This window comes from Callionymus lyra, chromosome 18 (assembly GCF_982586985.1).
Source record: "Callionymus lyra chromosome 18, fCalLyr1.hap1.1, whole genome shotgun sequence".
NCBI classification, from domain to species: domain Eukaryota; kingdom Metazoa; phylum Chordata; class Actinopteri; order Syngnathiformes; family Callionymidae; genus Callionymus; species Callionymus lyra.
In genome coordinates, this window is record NC_141835.1 from 11,353,094 (window position 1) to 11,365,527 (window position 12,434).

Consider the following 12,434-nt stretch of genomic DNA (forward strand, 5'->3'; position numbering starts at 1 on the left):
TGGCAAAACAAGAACGATTCACCCGACACTTGTATATATTTTTATATATATATATATTTATATATATATATATTGATCGATCAAATGTTGCTGCGACACAACATGCCTTCATTTCAGTTGAAATACTTCAACGACAAACTCAACATCTGCAGCTTCAACATCATGATCGAGGAAGACATTCTTTTGTAATTCATCCGATTAATATATTATTAATTTATTGTTTCTCCGACTTCTATTTTAATTTCTGTTTCTGTTTGGATTTTTTTTTTTTTTTTTTCAGATTGTATTTTTATTTATAATTTTCAATAAAATAATTTCGTATTTCTCTATTCTGAGTTAAATTTCTCAATGAATTTTTGTATTTAAATTAAACTGTAGGTGTTTTAATTTATTTTTTAGATCGGATTTTTTCTTTTTCAAACTTCTTTCTCATGTTTAAAATGTTAAGTTTATTCTTAATTGTTTTTGTTTTGTTTCGCAGTGTATTTTAACGTTTATTTTTAAGTAAAGTAAAATTGAAGCATTTTTTTTAATTAAAATTTCTTCCTTCATTTTTTTCCCAATCTCTCTTATTTGAATGAGTTGAAAATTTTATAGTTATTTTTCTTTCAAATTTCCTATAAATTTTCGTAATTTACACAAAAAAACTTTACAAATTAAACATGAAAATAATCCACAGATTTGTTCAAAATATTTCATTAAAAGGCAGTTATTGCAACTTCCAAAAATACTTGTTTCTCTTAAAAAAATTGTTACAATTATGTGTCAAAGCTTATTTTTTTTAAATAATTCAAAACTATTTTGACGCTACTATTTTGGTCAGAACGCACAATTTGGCTAGTTGGTCGCTAGCTTTCTAGTTAGCATGAATTAGCTTCACCTGCGGCTTCAGAATGGATTAAATGGAAGAAAACGTCATCATAATGTTGGAATATAATCTCTAAACAACTTTAAAGTTAAAGCAATATTAAATAATTCAGTTTAAGAAATAAAACAAACGTTAACGGATCTCGCTAGTTAGCGCAAACTAGTTAGCGCTAGCTTGCGCGGCTAGCTAACGTTAAGCTCCGTTAACGTTTGTTACTTCATCTCCTCTGGTTCATGCTGTGAAGCTGCTTCATGAAGAGTTCGTCGTTGCTCGTAATCCAGATTAAAAAATAATCTCTACAGTCCAGAGATCCATGAGTTCGTAAAATCCTCCATTTCTGAAGAAAAAAAAACAAACAAAAAAACACGCAGAAGTCTGCTAGTCGTGACGATAACTTCTGTGAAATAAGTTACAACGTAAATTGAAATAAAAATCTTTTCGTACAGTACTAAAACTCTAGACCTCTTCAACTTAAACATGTTTAGTCTATAAATATCTTTACAAATATACAAGTTAATAATTCAAATAAAACCTTTTTTTTCTCGCTTGTAGATGATTAAACGTTTTTTTTTTAAAGACAGTGTTTTTTTTTGTTTTTTTCTTAAAGTAATCTTCAACCCTAAAAGTTTTTCTGATGGAAATATGATACATATTTGCATCAATTTATTTACAATAAATCTTTTGTTTCTAAATATACATTTATATAAATCCTGTGGAGACCAGTCTTGCCAAACAAGAACATCTGAGTAGTTTTTTTTTGTTCATATTTAGGTGATTATCTTTATTTTAAAGTATTTTAAAATAAAAATCTTTCATGATTTAAACTTGAAATTATTTAGATAAATCTTTAATTCATAATTATTTAAGTTGTTGCTTTTTATTTTAAGTGCATTTGAGTGAAAATATTGACTTAAATGTTTCTATTTAAAGTCATACTTTTTTTTTTACCAAAATGTACTACTTTAAACTAAAAACTTTGCCCCTCCCCCACTTAACACGTGTTAAAAATTAAACTTTCAAATCCACTGATCCGACAAAGACTGATTTACGAAAATAAAAATACTGAAAACATCCCGGATGATCGTCATGACGACGACACGTTTAGAATCTACTGCCGAGATTCTCGTGTCGACGCAAGTTTTTCTTCTTTTTTCTTTAAAGCTGGTGTTTTTGTTTCTTTTTCCGGTGCTCGACGAACGAATGCCCTTCATTTCTCCTCCAACATCTTCTGGTCAAAGTCTCAGAAGTTTTGATCACAGTAGGCACGGAATGGTCCCCCCCCCCCCAGAAAAGACTGGCCCGAGTATAAAAATAGAATTTCTGGAAAAAAGAAAGAAGTCCTTCAATGGTGAGTGGACCAGGAGTTAAGACGGAGTATTGCAGGCGGGGGTCGCTGAGAGGAGGCGTCCACACACGCCGAGGTTTTATCGTCCGGGGTCTCAGGTCTCAAGTCCTGATGGATCCGTTGCTGGCCGGCGGTTTGGGAAGACAAGGCTCGTCGGGGAGCGGGTCGTGAGCGAACACCGAGTCGTCGCCGGAGGAGCAGGTGCTGTTGGAGTCCTGGCAGGTCGGGGAGTACTGCTCGAAGGGCACCGACAGATCCAGGTACTCCTGGTGAGGAGAAGATCAAGTCCTTCGTTAGCGTTGGACGGAAGGAAGGTTTGGCTCCCACAATGCATTGCAACAGTTTAAAGAAAATAGAAACGTGATGATAAAGAGGCGTAAGAAACTATCAATATTGAAATATTTTATTTTTATTGTTTACATCCAATTATTCAGTGTTCATTTTTGTGTTTCTATTAAACTTCCAGCCACTAGATGGCGGCAGTTATGTCCTCCGCAATCTAAAGAATCGTGGCGATGACTGAGGATGAGAGGATCCAGTCTCTCGTTTTCAAGCTGGTGTTTCGACATATTTCTCTACATGGTAGCAGTCGTTAAATTGTGATTCTGGCGACGACTGAGGGCGAGAGGATACAGTCGACTCCAGCAGCTTTTAAAGCTGATGTTTGGACATATTTTGCTAAAGTAACGATGACTGAGGACGAGAGGATACAGTCACTAGTTTTTAAGAAGATGTTTCGACATATTTCGCTACGCTTAATTGAGATCCTGGCAATGACTGAGGATAAGAGGATACAGTCGACTCCAGTAGCTTTTAAAGCTGATGTTTGGACATATTTTGCTAAAGTAACGATGACTGAGGACGAGAGGATACAGTCACTAGTTATTAAGAGGATGTTCCGACATATTTCGCTATGCCTAATTGAGATCCTGGCAATGACTGAGGATAAGAGGATACAGTCAACTCCAGCAGCTTTTAAAGCTGATGTTTGGACATATTTTGCTAAAGTAACAATGACTGAGGACGAGAGGATACAGTCACTAGTTATTAAGAGGATGTGCCGACATATTTCGCTATGCCTAATTGAGATCCTGGCAATGACTGAGGATAAGAGGATACAGTCAACTCCAGCAGCTTTTAAAGCTGATGTTTGGACATATTTTGCTAAAGTAACAATGAAACCTGGTGATGACTAAGGACGAGAGGATACGGTCACTTGTTTTCAAGCTGGTGTTTTGACATATTTTGGTTTCAAAACAAAAGCAGTTACGACTTCGACAAGAGTCATGTGGTCTGTAAATTCTGCAACACCAGAGTCAAGTACTCGACAATACTACACATATATGCTATTGCAATACATCGTATTATTGCCCCTGTATCGTGAAACTTAATGGTGATCGTAGATTCTTAGAATTACAACTTCCTTTAGGTTAACTTTTACCAAAGTAAAAAGTGGTCGTACTTTTTTCCACCTTCTTACTGCTACTTAGCTCATGCTAATGATAAAATGCTAAACTGTTAGCAGCTTGAAAAACTAAACAAAGTCTCTGGTCAATAAAAGTTGTGAAACACTTACGTCGGTGGAGGTCATCGACAAAACCCGATCGTGATCCTCGACCAACTGCCTGAACGTGGGCCTCTGAGACGGGACGGCGTGCCAGCACTCCCTCATGATCATGTACCTGCGGCGCGAGAAGTCACACGACCCACGTTAAGATCCTTCTTAAGAGTCTTAGATTTGAACGTGATCCACTCACAGTTCGTGTGTGCAGTTGGCAGGTTTGTCCATCCGATGTCCCTCCTTCAGCAGCTTGAACAACTCCTCCACGGGGATCCCGGGGTACGGGGAACCCCCCAGAGTGAAGATCTCCCACAGCAGCACGCCGTAGGACCAGCTGAGGAGCACACGGAACATCTTCTTGAGAGGCAGCGAGGGGTTAAAAAACACAACATCGATTTCCCCCAGAAGTCTGGACGAGCAGATATTGATCTTCGATGACAATTTTCAGAGTCACTTTGACTTTCAGAGAGAATCACTCGGTCAATATTTGGTTAACGTCGTAGATCACAACCCGACGCCTTTAAACTAACAACAATTACAATTGAATTCTTTACATGTTTTACACTAATATTTGCACAAAATGTAGAGAAAACCTAGAGCTCAAGTATCTTTCCTTTGATCTCATTCTCTAGATTAGATGGAGATCTCCTTTCGGGAAATTGTTATATAAGAAATTAGGCAGTTTTTCATTCGTTGTCCCCTCGTGGCTCAGATCAGGGGCCACGTTATATACTATGACTTTTACGAGGGGCCGTCAAACTAAAACTAAAAAAAAAAGACTTGAATAAAAATGTCCTACAAATGGCAGGAATAGTTACTATCATAAAGATGAACAATGTCAAGATCAAAGGCAAATTTAATTTATTTTTAATTCATTAATAAACATTACATTTTTAAACATTATTAAAGGGAATCCATAAAAGTTAAAACATGTAAAACGTTTTTTTTCCCTATTATCTTTCAACTAACATTCCGAAAGAAAAACGACATTCTAAAAAGATTCCAATTGAAGTAGTAATGACTAATAAAAGAGTCACAAATTGTGTTTGTGTTCATTTTTACAATTTTACTCTGATCTCATTTGGGCCGCGTTAACACCATTGAGGGGCCGCACGAGGCCACTAAGCCAGGAGTTCTTACTGTTCTTTTAATGACAAGGACTCATTTCTTTATTTTTATTTTTTAGTTTAAGGGTCAACAAGTCAAGTTAGCAACTACTCAATGAACTCAGCCTGTATCTGCTTGAACGAAGGATAATAAGATAAAACTGTCTTCGTCTCCATGACGGTTGTTTCTTCACATGTCAATCAAAGCAGATCAGAATCATGTATGCAGTGACTATGTAAATGTGTTTTGATTGACAGTTTGAATGATAGAGATTCGTCCCATTATTCCAGCGACTTCAAATGATTATTATTCCGAGGGTCAGTTGACGGAAAAGTTCATTAACAATGAATCTAATGCAAATATTGCAGCTGCACAAAATCACATTATTATTATCCCAATTATTATTTTTTTTATCTAGTTATGTCTAATTATTTTCCAAGAGAAGTAGTTTTTGCTGTTTATGAGTGTGTGGAGAGAGGAAATGATTTGGATCATTCGAGACGTTTGTAAAATTTGTACGAGTTTTACGAGTGAAATTTTAATTTAGTAAAATATAATCCCTTTTGATCTTATTCAAACTTTTTTTTTTTCTAACAAGAAACTATCTACCCTGTTCGCACTCTCTTCTTTACCTCCTTAATAAAGTTGTATCTATCTAATAATATTGTAAATAATTGTAAAATAATATATAAATAACATACCCATAACATAATTATTTAAAAAAGATATTAAAATATATTAATTAAATTGAACGATAAAAGGTATTTGGAAAAAATGAGGGTTAAGAAAAATTTACATAAAATGTATATAAAAATAACTTGTTCATAAAAGTATTTAAACCTTTTTTATCGCTTCCAAATATGCAGCTCCTATTTACTCCATCCATCTATTTATTTGTCTTCTTTTTTTTAGTATTTACTTCAAAATAAAGTGAAAAGCAATACAATATTTTAAACAATAAATGGATATTAAATGAAATAATGTTGGCTTCTCCATTTATCTCTTGTTAATAGTTAGGTTTCCCTTCAAAATAAGACCATTTGTTTCGTAGGTTTCCTCGTGTTTCAGCTCCTGCTTCAAACCAAACGTTCAAGCGCTGACTCAGCAGTTAATCCAGCAGCTCCTGTGACGAGTCGTCGCGACGCTCGTGTCGGACGTGTTTCTCGCCCACCTCGACATGTGAGGTTCTGGGAGTCGTTTCCTCTCCGTGTCACGGTGTTAGATTTGATGAAAAAAACCCCATCACAGGTCAGAAGACAAAAACCTCCCCCGGGGTGAGTTAGAGTAAACGGGCCGCGGAGCGACTACTGTATAAAAGGAGGGTTCTGGCGCGAGGCTCGACTTGGTAATCCAGACCTGCTGAAACAACAAGAGCCGATCCCTGCTCTCGGCCCGTTCCCAGTCCAGTGTAATCACCCCGGCGAGCCGGTGTTGACAGGGGCCCCGTGTTTGGTTTGGACGCCCGGGCTGGGGACACGGCGTCTGGGCCCACGCCGGCTGGGAGGCTTTTCTTGCTACCGCGGAACAGACTGACTTTGTGACCTTTCGTCCTGAACTTGCCTCTCGCGTCTGGAGCTGGGATTGAAACGTCCAGGAGAAGAAAAAAAACAACAAAAAAACAGGAACATCTTGAGATGATTCCACAGGAACCCCGGCTATCTCCCGTTACGGGGTTCTCTGGATTCAATGGCTGATAAAAAGATGTCGGGTTCGGAGTTAGTTTCTGTCTGATGTCGGGAGATTAGAGAACAAACGAGGCGAGGAATGCTTGGATACTTGAGCTCAGGATTATCAAGCGATCACAGATGACGGCGAGCAGGAGACGTTGTGCGGGGGAACGCCGGTGTTCCCGTGTTCACACGCAGACGCTTTCTGATCCTAACGCGCTCGGATGGCATATTTGGACGCGGTGTACATGAGCGGATCGGTGGCATGTGACGGTTGACGATTAAAAAGAAAAACACTCACACGTCGCTCTGGTGCGTGTAGACCCGGTCGAACAGAGCCTCCGGAGCCATCCATTTCACGGGGAGACGACCCTGGACCAACACAGAACCGCCATGTTTTCGTCAGCAGATGCACTTTTCAACCGTTAACCTGGGGTGACGTCGACTCACGTTTGTGGTCTTTTTGTAGTAGTCTATGTTGTGCACATCTCTGGCCAGACCGAAGTCCGCGATCTTCATCACGTTGTCGTCCGTCACCAGGACGTTCCGGGCGGCGAGGTCCCTGTGGATACACTGAAGGAAGGACAGATATTAACACATTGAACTTACATTTCTAAGTATCCATTTGTTTAGAAAGAGCTGAGCTAAAAGACAAAGCAGATGGGTTTACAGGGAGTACTACGTCCCTTGGGGCTAAATCCAACCCACCAACTCTAATTCTATGTATATCGCAAAGGATTACAGTAGGGCAAAAAAAAAAAAAGTTGCTTTAGAAACTAGATAATGCCCAGTAAACTTTGATAACACCCCCCCCCCTCCAAAGTCGTCTATAATTCAAACTCGACTGGTCGTGGACGACAAGATTGGGGGGTAAAATAAAAAATGAAGAATAAAAATGATTCTCTACATTTAGCATACAAAGCTAAATATGCTAAATGTGTTAAAATAAAGAGTTCACTTCACAATGTTGTTCCTATTTCCCTATTATATTTGACTATTTTCTAACTTTAAGCTAAACTCAGCATTTTAGAATTTTAACCAGGTGTGTCAAACTCTTTTATATGTCTAAATTGCAGGCCAAAAAAAATGTATCTAACCGGAAGTAAGAGTCTGAGTTTGATACAATTTAAATGTATCTTTTTATCTCCCTTTCTCTCTTTATATTTACACTGTCGACATCCATAATATCTTTCCCTTATCTTATCTTAAACATTTGTGATTTTTTTTTGTTTTGATTTTGAGCCAACCATCCGCTGGGCCACATAAAATGACTTTGTGCCATGACTTTGAAATAATCAAAATGTTTTTGAGCCCACGACTTTATAAAGTTCTTCCCCCCCCTTCTGAAATCTGGGCGAACGAGAGGTTACGAGAGCGGAGTCCATTATGACATAATAATGGCTTCACTCCTCCTCACGCCCCGCTTTGTTTATACAACGAGTCCCTTGGCGGTGGAGACTCTCGGGATTCATGACGCGTGGTGATAGACCTCCATTTTTGACCCATCACAGCAGAGTGGGTGTGGTTATGGTAAACAAGATTTAATCTTCAGAAAAACAGTGTTTTCAGAGGGCGGGGCTTAAGATCATTTTCTAATGTCAATATTTAAATAAGAAGAGTTTTGTACAAACACTGATGGTACAATAGAGTCACGCATCCATTTAACACACACTTAAATCAACACATTAGTTGAACTTTAACATATTCAGTTTCTTATCTTGATTTCAAAAAGACCGATTAAGGATCTGAGGAGTTGCGTTGACCGTGGACTCACCTTCTGCGAGGCGAGGTACTCCATGCCGCGGGCCACCTGGTAGGCACAGGACACCAGGTCTTTAAAGGTCAACTGCTCATCAGGAATCTTGCAGGTGTCGAAGGAATAATCCATCCCCGGCGGGCGCCGCGCTCGCAGGTACTCCCTCAGATTCCCCTTGGAGGCGTATTCCACCAGAACGTACAGCGGACCTGCGGGCCGAACACATTGACCTCCGTGACCTCCTTTGACCCCTTTTTTATGAAGTTAACCCTCCCAGTGACGACGACTCACCATCTTGAGTGCAAGCTCCCAGTAGGTTGATGATGTTTTTATGTTTGCCGATCATCTTCATCATCTCCATCTCGGACACCAGGTCGGACAGATCTTTGTCGGTGGCGTCGTCTGGAAGAAGGAAGTTGGGAGGAAGTTTTGGGGAAAAACGGAAGCCAGGAAGTGGAGTTGGCGATTTTTTTTTTTTTACCTTTCAGCATTTTCGCGGCGACAGTCAGAGGCTTGTTGGGCTTTTCCTTGTCGATGCCGATCGCCTCCGCCATCACCACCTGACCGAAGCAGCCCTCGCCCAGTGGTTTACCCAAAGTTAGCCTGAAAAACACATGGTTGATATTAAGTGTTTGTTTTTACTCCCATTAGGACTTTTCATTTTTGCCTTAAAGTGAGTCAGAGACGGGAATCCTGGCCCTTGAAGTTTCACAATAAGCAATTAATTAACAGTTTATCAATGTCTGGAGAATATTATATATATATATATAATATATTTTCATTTACTTTACTGGTAAAATTATGCCATTGATTATAAACTGTGATTTAATGAGAACAAAACTACAATTAATTGTATATAAATACTGATTTATGCCTGTTCTGTAAGTGACATCACGCAAACTGTGATCAGGAGCCAAGGTCTTAGGCAAGTTTCAACTACATTTTAAATATTGTTTTTTTGTAGTTAGATTCAGGTCCTTAAGCTTAAGCTTTTTTTTCCAATTAGCCACAGCAAATACAGCAATTTTTCATATAAAATAAAATAAGAACAAGAACAAGATGATACAATCTAAGTCTAAAGATAAAGACAAAGAACAACCTTAGCTTAGGACCACAACACAGCGTTACTGGACGATAAGGGAAAATGTCCTTTGAGACATTTCAATCAATCACATCGCTCGCTCCTTCTATCAGAGATTACGATTCTCACCGCGTTCGAGAAAACTCCCACTTGGGATCCGAAGGCAGCTCCAGCTCCGAGACGTTGGCCAACATGGGTCCGTCGCTGGAGGACAGCCGGGCGATCCGTACCAGCGGGGTGTTGGAGTTCATGGACGAGTTCGAATCCAAGGACACCTGCTTGGGTGCAAAAAACAAAAACTGTTATAGACTCCGAAGAAGAACAGGTTACGGGGGAATTCAAGGACGGAATAAGTTTCTACAGAAGATCCAACCCGGGGGTAAAAAAAACTATTTCTGCCACTTTCTTTGCCTCGTTACACAAAATAACTTTCCCATCTTTCAAAGAAAATCACCTTATTTCTGAATAGTTGTATTTATTTATTTATTTTCTGGAACTCCTGTGTCATTCTCGCTGTAATCTTGACCTTTTAAGTCTATATTTTATTGAGTATTGTTTTGATTTTTTAAGCGCTTTGTGATCCTAGTCTGGAAAAGTGCTCTATAAATATAAATTACTTACTCATATTCTTTGACAGTTGCAAATTTATTCTCTTTGCTAATGAGGTTATATCTTTTGTTGCAGTGTGTATTATCGTGAGGAGGTTCTTAGATTGGATTTTGGTGTTTCGTCTTTCACTTGTATGGCTTCTCACCGCTGCTGCTCCCACAGCCAGTTTAGTTAGGAACCAGAATCTGTAAAAGTTTAATCTAATCCCGAAAAATAAATGACCTTTTCATGTAACTTCAATTGTGTCGTTACTGAGCATCCATATATCGGAATAGAACTGACCCAAGCTAGCTGGTGGACTAGGGGTTAAGACTATTACATCACTGATCTGATCCAGCCTTACACCCCAGCTCGGGCTCTGAGGTCTGTGGATCAGAATCTACTGATGGTTCCACGCACACGGCTCAGGACCAGAGGAGAGAAATCTTTTCAGGCTGTTGCTCCTAAGCTTTGGAACGATCTTCTTCTCTCTCTGCGCTTGATGATCTACTGACTCCTTCAAGAAACATCTTAAGACGTTTCTATTTGTTCAGGCTTTTCCTTGAATTTCTCGAACTCCTGTGTTGTTCTCAGTATATACTTTTTTGAGTATTGTTTTGATTGTTTAAGCGCTTTGTGACCCTGGTCTCGAAAAGCGCTATATAAATAAATATTACTTACTTACTTACTTACAAGTGTGTTTCCATGCAGCCAACACAATTCCTGAATTGTGAAAGTTGATTTAATAGTGTTTAGAGTTACGCACTGTCTCAGGGAATTATCTTAACTCGTCGGACATGGAAACTGAATCTCCAGGTTCCCGAAATCATCGCTCATTATCGGAGATCTGCATTTTTATTGCTTGTCAAATCCGACAACCAGATTATACGCCTCCAGTTTGTCGCCCTAACAGTTCCAAACACCACAAGATGGTGGCGGAGGCTCCGGGGTGAACTCAGGTGATAGAAAGCAGACACCAGGACAAACACGGTTCAGGGAGTGTTTGGCAGGAAAAAGAGTGACGAAGACGTCGCTCGAGCCCGACTCGTCAATCCATCCTGAACAAACCTCCCGCTGGTGGCGATCCAGCAGGAACCGGAGTAACAAAGACGTATGACGGAGGCAACGGGAGTCCAGGGCGAGCGGCTTTGAAAAAAAAAAAGGTGGCTCTCGGACCCTGCCATCCATCAAGAAAACTAACATTTGGGATTCTCCTGCCAGACCCGCGGACTTGACATCGCACGACCATTTATCTGAGTGTGGCGCTGAAGGGCCCCCGTCTTCTCTTTTGAAAGATCTGTTTGTCAGCCCAGACCCTTCTGCTCCGGGTCCTGAAACAAACATTCCCACTTACCACCCCCCCTCGCCCCCCACCTTAAAAGGTCAATGAGAAAAAACTGCTGCGAGGATTTGAGAGGCATGAAAAGTAATATCTGATAGAACATGCCAGCAGGTTTATGGGAGATTTACTTGAAGTTATGAGAAAGAAAGGAGAGAACCTGGAGATTAGTTTTATAAAGACGAAGAAAAGATTACAGAAGAATGCAATAAGATCTTTCGCCGAATTACCTTATAAGTGCATATGAAGGATCTCCAGGAGATGAAAGATAAGGACGGTAATGAAACAGAGTCATTAGGAAAACCCCAATTAAAGGAATTCCCTGATTGTTCTTCGTAATGAAATATTAGTTTGTAAAGAGGTATTAGTTTGAAAACGTACTCTCTGTTTTAATTCGATTTTAACCAACTCTAATATTACGTATTTAAATATACCTTTAAAACGTATAATATGTTAAACTAGACCCTAGACCAGACCCGGGCATAGTGTGGCCGGGGGGCCACATGCGGCCCTTTGACTGTATTTATGCGGCCCTTGTAATGTCAGAGTATGATCCTGTACAAATGGTTCTAATGCATTAAAAACTGTATTTTGTATTTATTATTCATTTACATTTTCACATTACAACACTGATTTACTTTTTCCAACCTTTTTGTGTGTCATTTTTTTTAGTATATATTAATCCCTCAAAATATGTTTTTAAAGTTGGTTGAAAAAATGTTTTGAATTTTTTTTTTTAATATATATACAAGAATACAATTGCAGCTTATTTAGCTTAATAAATGTCACGGCCTAATGACAAATTTCCTTTTTTTTAGGGATTTTCTTGTCTTTCTTTTTGCTCGACGGCCCCTAACAACATTCACAGAATTTAATGTGGCCCTTGAAGAATTATAATTGCCCACCCCTGCCCTAGACTATAGAGACGTTGTGGGTCAATTTTGACCAAATTCTGCATCGATTACATTAGAAAAATGAAACAAATCGATAGAATTATTCATCGACTTTTCTACTTGTGTTTGGGTTGATAATTCCAGGTGAAAATACAGACGATAACCAAGTATTTTAACCAAGAAGCTTCGAAACAATGGTAACAACTCAGAAAAAGATCGTAAGTAAGAA

General features: G+C 39.1%; 1 protein-coding gene across 6 annotated transcripts in view; it reads right to left on the bottom strand.

The window, feature by feature from the left end:
• Positions 1 to 259: 259 nt before the first annotated feature.
• Positions 260 to 12,434, bottom strand: part of fgfr3 (fibroblast growth factor receptor 3) — a 67,831-nt gene continuing 55,656 nt past the window's right edge. For 5 of the 6 annotated variants that reach the window (XM_087780556.1, XM_087780557.1, XM_087780553.1 and 2 more), the window contains exons 10-18: positions 9,515 to 9,663; positions 8,786 to 8,907; positions 8,596 to 8,706; positions 8,323 to 8,513; positions 6,999 to 7,121; positions 6,850 to 6,920; positions 3,971 to 4,108; positions 3,790 to 3,895; positions 260 to 2,479 (exon numbers count right to left, since the gene is read on the bottom strand). In XM_087780556.1, the coding sequence (XP_087636682.1) occupies positions 2,315 to 2,479; positions 3,790 to 3,895; positions 3,971 to 4,108; positions 6,850 to 6,920; positions 6,999 to 7,121; positions 8,323 to 8,513; positions 8,596 to 8,706; positions 8,786 to 8,907; positions 9,515 to 9,663 (1,176 nt within the window). In that variant the 3' untranslated portion in view covers positions 260 to 2,314. The remainder of the gene's footprint in view (positions 2,480 to 3,789; positions 3,896 to 3,970; positions 4,109 to 6,849; positions 6,921 to 6,998; positions 7,122 to 8,322; positions 8,514 to 8,595; positions 8,707 to 8,785; positions 8,908 to 9,514; positions 9,664 to 12,434) is intronic. The other variant, XM_087780554.1, reaches the window with a different exon arrangement.